General features: G+C 32.2%; 1 protein-coding gene across 2 annotated transcripts in view; it reads right to left on the bottom strand.

Moving 5' to 3' along the window:
* The window catches only part of LOC129953182 (protein DENND6A), a 70,208-nt gene extending 61,999 nt beyond the window's left edge, over positions 1 to 8,209 (bottom strand). The window contains exons 1-3 of one of the 2 annotated variants that reach the window (XM_056066052.1): positions 8,082 to 8,209; positions 7,526 to 7,937; positions 7,162 to 7,470 (exon numbers count right to left, since the gene is read on the bottom strand). In XM_056066052.1, the coding sequence (XP_055922027.1) occupies positions 7,162 to 7,470; positions 7,526 to 7,732 (516 nt within the window). In that variant the 5' untranslated portion in view covers positions 7,733 to 7,937; positions 8,082 to 8,209. Of the gene's footprint in view, positions 1 to 7,161; positions 7,471 to 7,525; positions 7,938 to 7,994 lie in introns of both variants that reach the window. The other variant, XM_056066051.1, reaches the window with a different exon arrangement.
* Positions 8,210 to 16,556: the final 8,347 nt, after the last annotated feature.

Below are 16,556 nucleotides of genomic sequence, written 5' to 3'. Positions count from 1 at the left end.
CAATCAAGTATAGATTAGAATTTAGACGAAATAAACTAGATTTAGTTAACATACAATTAAAACAAATAATAAAGTTACAGTTATTACTATACGACCACAAGAAACTCCAAAATATCAAAAAATAAAAAAAATAATAAAGTTACAGTTATTACTAACGACCACAAGAAACTCCATAAATCAAACATTAAATACAAACGAAAATTTCAGACTCATGACCATGACAACGCTCACGACAATAGACAAAGGACAGAAAATGGAACTGCAAAAACTCAGTGAAAACACGGGAATTTTTCCTATGAAATTAGGATTAAGCAGAACAATAAACAAATACGACAATCTAGTACACATAGTCAAGTTGGACTCATATAAGCAAAATGTAGACAAAATAACTACATCATTATTAGGCTTCAAATATTTAAATGATTTCAAAGACTCTTTGACCAATACGAACATCAAAGTCAATGAACTTAGAGCTAAATTAGACATTTTAATGCCAAAAATCAGACACAAAAAAGCACTTGTTAACGGACTAGGTTCGGTAATTAAAAGTATAACCGGAAACATGGACGCAGTGATGCCATGCATCTAACGGTCAAATAGACCAATTGACACAAAACCAACAATTAGTAAAAGACAAAATAAACAGAATCACTCAATTTAACAACCAAATCACCAAGATATTTACAAACATTACTGACCACATAAACAGACAACAAGAAACTATTGAAGGTTATTTAAGGTATTCACAAAATCAAATCAGAATGAATTAAACCGGAATCAGATACTCCCATTATCTGAATCAAATTAACTTTAACATCGTTTTGTTAAATAGTCACCTTTCCAATATAGCAGAAGCTATAATTCTCCCAGACCTAACTTCATTTCAAAACAGAAGGAGAAGATAAACATCATTGAAACCCAATGACAGCTGCATTACCAACCTTCTAAAACATCTCCCTGCTAATTGTGATTTCGAAGAAAAAACCGACAAAGCCGAAATACTGCAACCAAAACATAATTATATACTTTTAGTAAACATCCCAGAAACAACCATACAAAGCACTTGTGAGCTCATTACCAAAAAACCAAAAAATAGAGATTAATCAAATTATTTATGAGAGCAGCGAAATGGTGTTCTGGTAGGATATCCACATTTTAATATCACAATCAAATACAATAAACTCATCACCAAACCTTCAAAAAATTCAAAAATAAGGAATTAATTTAAACCCTACATACAAGGACCTCACAGGCCAGCATCCTGATGATCAATACGACTATAACATTCAGTTTCATTATCATCATCATATTAATCTATTTAATCAAACAGCATCAGCCCACGGAATAGATATCCGTACATATAAAAATCATCGAAATAAAACAAAATATCGAATTTCTTACCGTTGGAAAAAGTAAAACTATCAGGTCCTGTCCAAACCTTCGACACGTAAAAATTTCACTACCTTTACTAATAGCTAAACCTTTGCTAGCTCCATCTTGCCTTTCTAATTCACTTATTCTTATTCCATCTTCAAAAGCCTTTCCAAAATAATTTGCTATTTAGAAACTAAATGAATTAATACAAAAAAATTACAACACTTTTAATCTAAACGTTCCAAAGATTCGTGCCTTGCGCATAAAGTTTAATCTAAAAAATGCAAATTTTCTCCATAAGCGAGACACCAGGGGCCCTACTATGTATCTCGATTCTACTTTTGATTATATTCGAAACTCATTTCCGATTCTACTTTCGAATCGTACTACGTATGAAAGTAGAATCAAATGCCGGTTATACCAACTTATTTTCAAAAAATGTTCTACTTTCGAACGAGTATCGAGGTGTTTGTCAGTTTTAAAAACAAAACAAAAATAAAACATCAAATTTTTGGACAAGAATAATTATTACAAAAATGGAAACCGTTGGAATTTGGTTTGGTTTAATTTGCAAGGAAATGAAGAACGGTACGAGCGAATTCAACGCAGAAGCAGAATTGGAAAAATCACGAATTCCAGGTGTGATTGGGGTGGTAGATGGAACTCATATTTAACATTTTACTTACACCCTGACAACAAAAAAAACTGCGCTCGCAAACACATTTGTTGTAGAACGATTATTTTCGATTTTGCCTTGTTTTGAATTCTACTTTCGAGTTACGTAGTTCCTCGTTTATGCGCAAGTTTATAAAAATATTGTTTTTTACACTTCAGAATTTCAGAAAGTAGTAAGCTTATAGCAAGCGTCAAACTACGATCAGAGGCTCATCATAAGTGCATGTTTTAGTTGTTAGTAAAAAATAATACAAATATAGCCTAACAAACGCACAAAATACAAAACAAAATTAACATTTAACTGTTACAGAACAAAAAATAAAATGAGAACGTTTACGATAGTGGAGCACTGGTTCTAAACAATGATTTTAATCCCACCTTATTTAAATTTAAATCTATCGATGAACAGTTTAAGTTCTATAAAATGCTCATTCGACTTAAAGCTTCATTCTTGCGAGAAGTTCACTTGAGCGTAGACATGACGATACATCGTTAATAGACAGGATGAACAGAAAAGGGCCAAGATGGCTTCCCTGGGGAACACCAGATTGAGCAACAAAAGGTTCAGAATGACAATTTCTAAATTTTACCGCGTAGGATCTGTTTTCAAGGTATGACTTAATCCAAGCTAAGAAAAATGGTGGAAAACCAAGAGCCTTAAGTTTAAATAAAATAATTCCGTGGCTAAGTTGGTCAAAAGTTTTAGAAAAGTCAGTGTATACACAGTCAACTTCATAACCTTGTTATAAAGCGTTTGAACATATATTTGAGAAAGTGAGGAGATTAGTAACGGTTGATCTTTTTTTCACAAAACCATGCTGCTGTTCGCAAATGATATTTTTACTAAAATATGCTACGCTTTCACAAACAACTTGTTCAAATACTTTAGGAATGCAAGAAAGCTTTACAATGGGCCTGTAGTTGCTTATATCCGACTTGGTGTAAGAAATGACTTCTTCCATATACTGGGAAATTTGCCTGTTTTTAGAGAAAGTTTGAATAAAAACGTAATTGGTTCAACTAAATCATTACTACACTTTTTTAGTACTATCGGGGGAATACCATCAGGACCGGCTGAGCAGTCATCATTCAACGCAGATAAAAGATCAAGGACCGTACTCTGTAGCACAGGTATGTGACTACAGCTAGTTTATGAAAATATACTTCATCAACTTCTTGAGGGCTATTAACAAATGACTCACGGAAATTCCTCGCGAAAGCGTTACAGATATCAAAAGTTTTATCTAACAAAAGGTTCTTGTAAGTGAAGTTAACTAGAAAGCCATCTGATTTTTTCTTTGAGTTTACAAAATTTCAAAATTTTTTAGGATTCTCTTTCAAAGAGGTGCCCATATCAGTAACATAACAAGCATATAAAAAATTAGAAAGAGGTTTAAATTGGTTAAAGAGTTCAACATAAAAAGAGAAGTTGACTGGAGACAGAGTTTTGAGATACGTTTTCCATGTCTTATTTCTTTTGTTAAGCAGTAAACGCAATTCTTTCGTGTACCAAGGATGGCTAAAGTTTGTATTTATTGATTTCTTTATCGGTACAATTTTTTCAAAACAATAATTAAGGATCCTATAAAAAATTGAAACTGCTTCGTCAATGTTAGAAAGTGTATCAGCAATTCCAGAAATGGTTAAATCTTCAGACAACTGCTGGAAATTGGAAATCAAAAGAATTACTGTAATTAGTAAGGTGATTACTTAAGTAAAAAAAAATGTCCAAAGGGGGGTGATATTTGTCAATATTAGTAATTCCTGATCTAGATTCTTCGAACTTCGAACTCTTGACTAAAAAGTTCTGTGTCGGAAAAGCTTGAATTAAGCCACGTTTCTGTCAAAACGAACTACTAGAACTATTCGATTCTCGTTTTTTCTAAAGTAGTCAAATAGATACATACTACCAATTTTTCGAATTGGAGCAATTTCATTGTAGAATCGAGTTACATAGTAAGGCCCAGTATATGATTAATCGTAATATTTTATTTATGGGTGATTTACACGTAGACTGCATTGTAATCATATATGATCCATATTTTCCAGTTTCCAACAAATCCTGTTATTTTGGGCTAATTATATTGATAAACGCCATCTATGAACGAGTTTCGGCAAGACATTTTTTCCGTCAAACTCGTTACTAAGGGTACAGCAGGAGAAACGCGTGTTCAAAATTGTATACAAAATATAAAAATAAAATGTGCTTGAAAAAAAATGTAGGGAGCAACAATTACTTATAAGTTGAGAAAATGGTTTCGATCATATATGGCACACCATTCAGAAATATACATTCGTCCATATGAACCAACATGCAATAAGAGCACAAAAGTTAAAAATTTGTTGGTATCTACATGAACGATAAAAACAATACCCCTAATTACCTTTTAATTACTTTATGTTACAACTTTCTGTATATTGCCCTAGGTCACGCACAACAAGGGCATTCATATATAACCAAGTGCATTCACAATACGTTGCAGATAAGTTGCAGTAAAAGTTTTTTTATTTTAATTTTTATGAAATTGTAGTTATTTATACGAACATTACAGAAATCCGATATGGACCCACAATACTTTTACGGAGGTATTCATACAAAATGTTCACAACAAGAAAGAAGAAACAAAAATGTTCGTACATTTCAACACCGACTCGAGTCAAGTACCCAAAGGACAAACAGGACATGATCCCCTTCATAAAATTAGACCATTCTTTTACCAAACAAGGCAGACTCCTTACTGTCCCTAGAGAAGAATATATGACAATAGATGAACAAATTATACCAACCAAAAGCAGATCATCTTTGCAGCAAAACAACCCAAAAATAACACAAATGGGGATATAACAATTTTGTTCTCAATAGTAGATCTGGGTTGCCGAAAATTAGTACATCTAGTTGTTGCTGTTCGACTGGCGACAACTATTCCCGACGGATCCAACTACAATTTAGTCTTTGACATCCGGTACACGTCCTTACCGCTGTTGACTTATCTGGCAAAGCTGTATAAAGTTCCTACCGAAAAGGAATTGAAAAAAGGAAGAGGTGCAACTGTGGAAAAACTGGCGACAATTGATAACCTGAATATTTCTGTGGTAACATGGTTTGACAACAGAATTTTGAACCTTGTTTAGACATACGTCGGCAGCAAACCATCTCCTGAAGTCCAACGCTTCAACAAAAAAGAAAAGAGCTACTGACAACTGTATCATGTCCAAAGGCAGTCATGACATTCTTATAACCGGCATATGGGTTGAGTTGATCTGTTGGATGCTCTTTCTTCTTGGACATTATAGAATACAAATTAGTTACAAAAATGTTACCATAGAATATTCTTCGACATGAACGACGAATGCGTGGCTATTGTACAGACGATAGCTTGATGGTTCTTAGGCCTGGCTGCCATAATCAGATTTCAAATGAGCAGTATCCGAAAATCTTTGCCATGCCAGCAAACTAAATACAACTAATAAACGTGCCTGACGCTCGTATGTCATGGAGAATTATCCACGATTGGAGAAACTGAAAGGATGACAATGTTTTTTACCACAAGACAGCGATGGTTGCAGACTGCAATGGAAGATCTTATGTGGAGTGCCGAAAATGCAGAGTAAATCTTTGGTTAAATGAGAAAAGTAACTATTTCACGATGTTTCATACTAAAGTGTATGAATTTTATATTCGTATCCCTTCTATTAAAACTTTGAATATTTTCCTGATCCTATATCACAATGGGCCATTAAACTGGCCTAAGTGTGTCAGTTTCCATCTTGGACAGCCACTATAACCTAACCTGATCCTATATGGCTTGATGTAGGACATTAATACCACATGCAGGTTAAGTGTATATTCATGGTTGATATATTTGATCAAGTTATCTTAGTTGGTCAAAATCAAATCAACCAATATTAGTTTTTTCTTTTCTTTAAATGTTTCAAGAAAAATTAATTGTACCAAGTATAGAAATTCAATAAAATATACCTACTAACCATGAACTTACTTAATTTATCAGAAATCATTTTGGATGAGGAAAACATTCAAAATTTGTATTGAAGGAGTACGAATATAAAATCAATACACTGTATATTATTTTTTTTTTAATAATTAGTTGATTTGATTTATTGAAACAATTTTTGTTACTTTTCCGGTCAATTTGCCATATATATGATCTAAAAGGAGATTTCCGCCATTTTTTTTTCTTTAATCAAAGTTCCTCAAACACGTGTTTTTTTTTAAATTATGATTAACTACACTTTGAACGATTTATTGATTAATTTTAACATAACTCCTTTCCTTTTTAGAAAAATAGTGCTGGTTCAAATCGGCCGAGATTGCTAGCTTGCTGTGATTTTATTAATATTAATATTGTTACCTTATACTACTTATTCTGTTTAAAATTCAAGATTAAATTTGGGAAGGTTTTTTTTGTTTAAATTTAATAACACGACTCTTAATAAACATATTGAACACCGGGTGAAGATTTTTGTAAGATCTGAACCTATTTATTCACTTTATCTAGTTTCCAAATACAATTGGTTTATTCTTTAAAGCGACACAACCTGGATTGTGCAGTTACACAATGAGCTTAAAATCTGTCGGTAAAATATCAACGAACTTTTAATTAGTCTATAGGTTACTGATTAATTGATAGAAAAGGGTTATAAATATAAAAAAAATCATATCATAACTCAAATTTAGAATAAAATAATTTTAAATGACCAAAAGTTTGAAAATAACCACGTGGCAAAGATGTCTCCTTACGCTTGTGGAAATGTTTCATTGTTAGCTGACCTTGTGATTTTATTAATATTAATATTCGTATTAAATAGTTAACTGTTCAATATTCCAGAGCAAATTTTAAAAGGGATTTTAAATTTAAGAACATCATAGCATAATAAGTACCGAGTGAAGACTTGTTCTAAACTTAAACTAACCATTCAGTTGATTTGAATTAAGGTGCCGTTTTTGTTCTACTTTTAAATGCGACGCAAATTAGACGGTGTTGGAATTTGTGTTTTCTTTTCATATTATTTAATTGATTGATTGTAAAATAGTATTATCAAGAGTAAAAAGGCAAAACACAAAAGAGAATAAAATAAAGTTAAATTACAAACCTTTTGGAAATAACCACGTGGCAAGGATGCTTCCTTTCGTTGGCGAAAGTACACAAATCCCCAATAATGTGCTTTGTCGGACTTCTGGGCAGCATTGCACTGTGCATTAAAACGTTTATGTTCTATGCTCAACGACGTAGGGCTTTTGTTTTTTCCATCGTGGTGGTGACAATTTGTGTCTGGAGCTAGTCTCAACCTTACATGAAACTGCGTATCTCCCATGCATCCTGAATTCGAGTCTGGAAATGCTAAATAGCATATATTTGTTTTTTCTTTTTCAGATGGAGCAAACTTCTCAGGATAGATAACCTGCACAAAAAAATAATTAATTTTATTTCTAACAGAATTCAAAATAAAAACTTACCTCAATGGCCTGACCAAGTTCCAAGTCGAAAGTCACAACGCAAATGCAGCGAATCCACTCTGAAAATCTCGACCAGTCACTAACACTTTCTGTTCTGATAGAATTTACCGTTTCTGGAGAAGATACCGTTTGACGTATTTGTGTTTTGAGTCGTGTGTTTTTTACTTCTTCGCATGTTTCTCTGGATTGCTTTTCTTCATTCTCCATTAGGAAATTTTAGTTAGATAATTAATTTCCTGATTGTGGTCTTTTTTGTTGTTGGCTTTCTACTAAAAATAATTTTGCTATCCTGTCATATTTGTTCCTTTTTCTGTAGTTTTAGTTTTGGACAGTCTGTTTGTTTGAATGATGTTCTGATACAAATATTTTTGCTAAACTGTCATATTTTTGTTCCTGAATGTATTTGTATGTGCTGTAATTTATGTTAGTAAGCAAAAATCTGGTAAAATTTCTACACAGAACTATTTACTGTTAGCTTTAATAAAATCTTCTATAACCATTTCATTATGTGTTGTTAGTTGTAATATAATAACAAATTTTATATTGTTTTTCTTACTTTCTCTCCGAAGAATTTAATCAAAAACGATACCAAAAACACTTTTTACAAAAATGCCAACCCTCGTTAGCACTCTAATATTAGTTGACAATCTTACCAAACAGCTGCTTTATGAGTTGACTCTCTTTTCGCAATAAACACATGAGCTCATTGTATGGATGAGTAAAAACAAACACCAAGAAATTGTTGCTGGAATACACCAATGTTACGCAATGGTCGCGTTCTAAGATCAACCGAAAACTAGTCGAGATGGATAGTTGAGGTAATCGTATAAGAAACATAGAAATCATCTGTTGGGAAAAACGAGTCTCGGGCTGGTCCAAAATTTAGGGTATACTCAGGTATTCAGTTTGAGCTAGATTTTGATTTTCTGATGAATAATAAAAGGTTTTATGTACAAAAATGTCACGTTGTTAATTGGTTACAATACATATGAAATTAAAAAGTCAAAGGAGATATGTGAATAAATAAATATAAGGCATCGTCAGGTTGGAGACTCAACTTTGCATTACCGCAGCATGAATTTCGAAACGCAGTATTTTTATTTGATAGATATTTGCAAATAATAATTAATTACTTTAGCAATTTTAGAGCGAGGAAAGATTTGTTTCTATTTTAAATTAATTTTCAAAGTTCAAAAGTTTTCACATACAAAACACGCAAAAATGGTTGATTTTGACATTTTTTCCCTGGTTTTTGTTGTGTTGGCATACTTGCTTTTTTTTGTTAGGGATTTCTTTGATTTTAGTGTTCAAATGCAAAAAGTATAAATCTAAACTCGCACTTACACCAAATCCTATAGTGATCAGAAGGAAATTCGTACTGCGGTAATGGAAAGTCGCCCCAGCTTGAATTTTAACAGCGAGTTAATTTGTGTGTATGCTATTTCAACATTTACTACGTACGCTGTCAAAAAGACAGAATTGAATTGATATTAGTAATATGTATGAAAACAAACAAAATTTTCTGTTCAAATCTTTTTTCATTCCTTTAATTTTAAGCTTTGTTTTCTTCTCATTATGTTATAAGGATACTAATGTTAATGTTATTATTTCATAAATCAACAATAATCATCAAAACATTCATTAATTTATTAAATTGAACTAGGTTTTCGTTAATGAATAATCAATTATTAATGTCAAAAATGTCCATATTGTTATTTTATTCTCTACAACTGACACATCGATTTCACAATAATTGTTGTGATTATTTTTTCTTAAATTTTTGTGTTCCTTTGATATATTACAGAAGTTTTTTGATAACTTAACATTTCTTTTTAACTCAATTGACAAAATCTTAAATTCGAAATCTTTTGGATTTTCTTAGTAACATAAAGAATTGCAATGCAACGTGTATATATTTTAAAGTACATGTATCAAGCAATTAGTACCAGTTTGGGGTCTTAAGCCTTGGCCGACTTGTTTTGTATAGTACAGTTTTAGGATTAAATTTTAAGTAGAATAGGCATTTTGGCACAAAAAACATGATTACAAATATAAAAAGAAACATAAAAAAGTTAGATCTGCTGCTATTGTTGTTCTATTTTTTAGAAGTTCATAGGTTGAATAGTAAGTTTTAGTTTTATCTTTAGGACCTAATTTTAAGTAGTTTTCAAGTTAAATTAAAAGAAAAAAATAAATTAAATTGAATTGAAGTAAAATAGATAAGGGCTTACAATTTAAATACTATTGTTTAACTTAGATTGCCCGTATAAGAACAGTAAGTTAGTCGTAAGTTACGGTTAATTAGGCTAGTTTTATTAATTTTTGTCTAGCTTTAAGAATGAATTAATAAAAATGAATTAAAAAAAAAGTGCTTTGGACTGCATGTGCCATCTAAAATTTTTTTGACAGGTACTTACTCTTGTGATGAGTTGGCGGACCCTCTAAATGTAATTCTTGTCAAAAAAGCCGTTTAGATTTGGCTTACAACTATAAGTCTCTTCCATCCCTGACAATAGTACCGCACACAGGAATGGTTGAGAGTTGTTAGCCCTGGTTCTCTAAGGGTTGTTGCACCACATAATTAATTTTTTAGTTTCCTTTCATAGTATAGTCGAAAACGGTGGCATCGTTGTGTATATAATCGCAAAAAAACAACAACAACTTTGCTTACTTTATTAAGAATAAATATTAGAGGTTGAACTATCGTCATAATTTGAAGCGTCAGAAGTATCAGAAATAGAAGAGGTGTTGACATGGGGCTTTAACGTGATTACCATCTTATGAAAGCTACCATAGCACTATGCACGTCTGCAGTACGGATATCGAATTTTAACATCAAAATGCCCAATACTTTGTTACAATTTAAAGCTGATTTAACAGCTGCTTAAGAAAAAATTGAGCTAGAATCCTTATACCGCACAAAGATGAAAAACGTGAATAGCACAATGACATGCGGTCAAGAAACAGAAGAAGCCGGAACTAGGTGCGACCGCGACGGCAGTCACCTCCTTAGAATAATCAAAGAGCTCCCTCGTATTCAGAGATCAAAACAACGTCCGGTGAAAGATATAGATAGTGCCCTGCTGATACCGGATGAGAAATAGCTTAGAAGGTGGAAGGAATATTTTGCTCCGATTTTAGAGCAAATATTCGACAGCAACTTGCAACTGACATCTTCTTCAGTAGGACTAGGTAGAATTGAAGCAAAAATATTTAAAGCAACACCAAGTTACTACTCTTAAATGCAGTATGGTTGCTTGAAAGTTTCTCCAAAGATTGGAAAAAAGCGAATGATTGTCAAGCTCTCCCAAAAAAGCCGTCCTTATCATTTATGTTTTACGTGCTATGGATATGTGTCAAATTTTATTTTAATATATTTCTTACTACCTTTCGTTTACACTTAACCGACTTGACTTTCAAACAAAATCCAGCTTACCAATCCATTTATTGCTTAATTTAAACCAGATATTAGAAGTTAATTGGCTCTGTCACTTATTTCCAACCGATAATATCACAATTCTTTATTTTATTCTGGCTTAAAATTCTCCTCTTTCCAAACTCACCTACACCAATTTTCACGTTTCTAGTCACCATCTAGATTGAACTTTCTCGCCGATACCAGAGGAAATATATTATCTAGAGTCCCGATTTAATGGGTTTGCTCTCTTTCGGCCTACAAACTACATTGAGAGAATTTTCACCATTAGCATAAGCATGTGTTAGTTGTCCCATGCATGGCTTAGGAAAAGTTCTGATTCTATGAAGTTATTATTTGTTATTGGGCTCAGTATGCACAATTAGGGGGAAAACAATGTGAGGTGAACTTAGCCGTTTAAAAAAAGAGATCCCTTAAATTAAAAAATTGAAAAATTATTGCACTATTTTAAGAAAAATTAATTGAGCAACTTTTGTTCAGTGAAAACTGTGCTTAAAATAATATTTGACTGCTTTTGGCATACAAATTCTATGATTTGTATGAAACATTTTGCTTAAAACAGAAAAAGTCATGCCAAAATATAGTCAGTCCCTAAAACTGCAATGCGAACGTCGCCCAATTTGAGTTGGTCCCAGTTATGACAGATTAACAACGAGGTGAGTATTTTGACAATACAAATTTAATCAAAACAAAAACAATCTATTGAATATTTTTTCTTTCAAAAACAGAATGTAATCAGATTTTTATTTTTAAAAGATTGCTTCGAACCATAAGATTTCAATAACTTGAAATCTAGATCGGTTAAATCGAATGCATCTATTAAGTCAGCCAACACGTCCCAGTCCTGTTGGGCATACGATACGAGCAGTATCGTGGTTCATCAAGAGCATCTTCCAATTCGAATTTAGTTTCCTCATCGTATTCGTTATCATCATCAAGCAATAAAATTGACAAAGCTTGAAGCGCTAAAGAGTCGCTCAGCAAACCTACTTTCTCAAGCAGAGAAAAAAGTGGTGCACAGAGGCCGGGTGCGGTGTCTCTCAATCAATCCACTCGACCTGCCAGACGTAAATCACGAAGTTGAAGGAAAGTAAATCACGAAGTTCAAGGAATGTAAATCACGACGTAAGAGGAACTCTAGTGTGTCCAGTGATGGGAATACGAAATACGGTGCTATTATTATGAGCCACAAAGACCTGAGTTATATTAGCGAAATGAAAGTGTGTCGATAAGGTGATCAACCAAACCACTAAGCAGTTCCATAATGGTTATGCTCATATCATGCATAGTTGGGTTAGTTACCTTGAGGATCAATTGATTGGACATGCCAGGCTTCAGTGGCTTTTCACATCGCACGCTCAGATGCTGGGAGAAGGACGTTAGCAGCCGACTATGGAATGGCAAAACTTTCACTTGCATCATTGACTTGATGGTGTTGTTGCTGATTATTTTGTTGCATGGAATGCTCTTGGCTTTTGATAGAGATGGTGACACCTACACCGTAAAGGCTACTATGGCCTTTGAGATGTACACACAAACACAATTGGCAGTGTCTATCGTTAAAAACATTGATATTATTTTGTTAAGAAAAATATAATATAAAAACTTACCTGTAAATTAGCGACTTGTTTTGCAGATTTCCTGATGGAAGTTGCTTTCTGCACTGTGGTATGTATTGGGCAGCATCTTATATGGAAACACAGACTATAAAATAAATCTATAATTTTTATAGGGATTTTGCTGCAATTTGGCATACTGAAAAATATCAAATTATGTTAAATATCGAAACAAATTACAAAAAACTTACACTTAAAATCCTAAATGCATTGTTTTGTTTTGTAAAATAAAAATTGAGGAATTGTCATTTTTGACAGGGCACAAACATTCCATAATTTGCTTTTTTTCCACCACTCACCGATAGCGAATTTGAGGGAGTTCACCTCGAATGGAATTGGAGTGTGTTTCACCTAGGACAGGTACCGGTCATATCTTTTTCTATGACAGATCCGACAGATCCTTCGAAGTAACCACCCATACGTAGAACCTCTCCTTCTCAGTTGTCTGTGGCAAAAGATAACTGGACTATACTCTTCTCGCTCTAACCTTATGAATTAATTTGCTCCATTCTTAATAATTTACTTGAACAACCTGTTTGGTTGAAACAACAACAAATAAGATAACAACTCCATCACATTTTACATATTTACAGGAACCGGACACGGTACACATGGTAGTAAAATGTAAAAACCATGAGTATTTAAGTATACGTGTGATTTCTGCTCTAATTTTATTAAATGTCCCCTAAAAACTTAGTTAGTGAGTTTATGTATGCGTTCAAAAACACGTCAATATTTTTTTCGTTGAATTCGTCCACATTACAAATACGACGATGTAAACAAATGGGGTTTGAAGGGTGATACGTACGAAGGATTTATATCTTCATACATTGTTTTTGATTTATATCTTCATATAGAGTGTTTTTGGTTAACTTCTGCCTTCTAATTTGTTTCTACTTTTAGATTATTTGGCCATAACCAGCGAGCTTAGGATGATTTCACCAATGTAAGTTGTTATCAATGATATAATGATTTATTTACTTGTTAGAAATTTTGTACAGGGTGATTTTTTAAAAGCTTTAGGAAAGTAAAAAAAAAACAATAAATTTAGAAAAATGCATAAATTCTTTATTTGAATCGATAGTATGGTCCATAGCCCCACAAAAAATTGTCTAAACTAATAAACTAATAAACGATAACTCAGGCGACAAAGTTTAATGATAGATTTGTATAGAACAGTTAAAATCAAGCATGTCTTACTATGAGAGGGGTGATCTATCTAGCTCCATTTAGGGGGTAATGACAATTTAAAAAAAATATGTGCGTTAAATGAAAAAAAAAAATCAAACAACAAAAATAATATTTAAGTTAAAATAGTAGTTGTGGTTATTTTCATTTTTCTCAAAAACAAAACAAATTAAAGTATCATCTAGCTTTATCGTTTACCTATAGCTAGATTAAGTTTAGAAATCTAAAATAGTATAAATTGCTTTGCAAAATTTAAATTGTGGAACTGCCATTTTTGACAATTCACACAAAATTCCGTGATTTGTTTTTGTTTCCAATCTGACATGGTGTTTTTTTTTTACCACTCACATATATTCACCATTTTTTTGTATTCAACAATGGGGAATTTAAGAGAGCTCAAATGGAATTTAATAGTGTTTCTGGCAAGACCACTATCTGCCAGGACTCTAGATAGTATAGGTGCTCTATGACACCATGGCTTTTTAAGAGAGGCAGATCTATTACTTCCTATCCGTTTTAAAAACTCTAAACACACTTTTGTGAAAAACAACTTACTTGTTTTTGCCCCAAACAATTCTCGTGTTGACTCCATTCCACTGACAACAGAAGGAAAATACAAACATGGATGAATAATATAAAAGTGGAAACAAAACAGTGTTTTTGGTGGAAATATACTCACTCCATTCATATGGAGTGTAAGTAATATGTAATTGGCTATACATACTTGTAATAGCTTGAAGACCGGAAACCTAGCTGTCATTCTACAGCCTATTCAGCCCATAATTTGAAAAATCTATTTTCACGAACACATCTAATTCCAACATCAATTTACTGCACACACTAAAAGCTAAAGAAATTCGTGATAGTGTTCAGAAAGTATTAAATGCAATCTGGTTTGCAACAATTGATTCATAAGAGAAAATGGTCAAGTTTAGACAACATAAGGGACTTCATTTGCAGTCAACTTTATTCTTTGAACGTAAATTTTGACCAAGACAACTAGTTAGTTTTTCAAGTGTCATGAATTTAAAATTCAGAACTTTACTTCACAAACCTCTACTTCAAGTTAATAGTACAAAAACTTCCAAAATCAATTTTTCTACAAAACACTCCTCAGGCAATCTACAAGTTCATCACGATTTGTGTTTTGTATTTTAAAGAAATATTACTTATTTCTATTCCAAATTTACAAATAACTTTTTTCAGAAAGCATTGAATGAAGTTGTGCAGAAAATAAATAAATTATTGAGAAATAAAGTTCAGCCTTCAATTGAACGAATAAACATGATCAATTTTCATTTTGACATAAGTTGACTTGACTTGATAGTTAGGGAGATTTTTCTTGACTAACTTTCCAGTCAACTTTCCAATAAAGTTGCCTTAATTGGAAGGCAATGGAAGGCTGGCGAATCAGATGCTAGAAACTAGCTTACTTTCAAGTCCCCTATGTCGGCTGAACGTGCCCAATGTATTACATCTGGCTCAGAATTTGCGGGCTATAAATGTTATAGATGGATTGAAATTTACTGTTTTATTCTGTCTGATTTTTTTTATTTAATTACTTAAAGTAGTTCTACTTATTTTTGTAGAGAAATGCAATGTTCAGGTAAATTCAGAAAAAAATCATATAATTTTTAAGTATGTTTTGAACTTAGAAAGAGCAAATAAAAGAACTAAACGAGCCCTTTTCATTTGAGCTGAAACATAAGTTGTGAAAATAAGCTCTAAATTAAGGTTAAATAAATGGTTAATAACAATTACAAGGAAGTATAGTTATGTATTCAGTGGACTTGAACCACCTGGACCATTTATGTATTCTAACTTTTAACTTACTAATTTTATCGAAGTAGTCCCAAGTAAAAGCTGTCACAGCAAAAATTGAAATGTCAATTTCCAAGGAATATGACATTTCTGTAGCAATAAGAATGAATTAACCATACATTTTCCTTAGTTTGAAAATGTTTGCACAAAGGCGACAGACAACTTGGTACTTTGGTTTCGATAAATTTATTAAAAGCTTGAGACTTATCCCAGTAACCAATATTTATAACTTTTAATTAATTATTATATTTTCTTTTAAATTCGTTTCAATTTTATTTTTATTTTCAATTTAAAACTAATAATTTGTAATAGTATCGAACAAAATATTTATGTGTGTGTAATAATAATTGTAAAATTGTTCTATTTTTTCTTAACATGGATATAAATTAGAAAAAAACTAAAATATAGCCAAAGTTCTTGAGACAATAAAAGTTTTTAATAATAATAACATTATTAAAACCATTTGAAAACGGTAATTGAAAATTGGTAAATCCATTTGATTTACACATACGAAAAAGCTGGGCGTTAGTCACTTTTGTCTTCCAAAAATGCCACTATTAGTTATCATAACTTAAGAAAAGAATAAAATAGCGGATTTGGAAGCTTAAATCACAGATAATTATGCATTATATATGATATCTCAAAAGCCTGACGAATAGATTGATTTTAAAATCGTATTCGAAATAAACCCTTTAAACCCGTAAGAAAATGTAAAATTTGATTATTAATATAACCTTATACATTACATGACAAAATAAAGCACGCAAATGTGTGGGAACACATTTTTTCAATGTTTCTACATTCTTCAATCGCTTCAAATACTTTAATATTAAAATTAATTGGAAGGAAAGTAATTCTTTCATTAGAGGCTCATTTTATACTAGGCAAAAAAAAGTACTTCAGTTTTGTTATTTTGGACATAAGCAGCGTTCACGTGTTTGGTGTAAGCTCGGCGAAAAGCTTAACGACA

Source organism: Eupeodes corollae, chromosome X (genome assembly GCF_945859685.1).
Source record: "Eupeodes corollae chromosome X, idEupCoro1.1, whole genome shotgun sequence".
NCBI classification, from domain to species: domain Eukaryota; kingdom Metazoa; phylum Arthropoda; class Insecta; order Diptera; family Syrphidae; genus Eupeodes; species Eupeodes corollae.
This window is presented reverse-complemented; position numbering and strand designations above follow the sequence as displayed.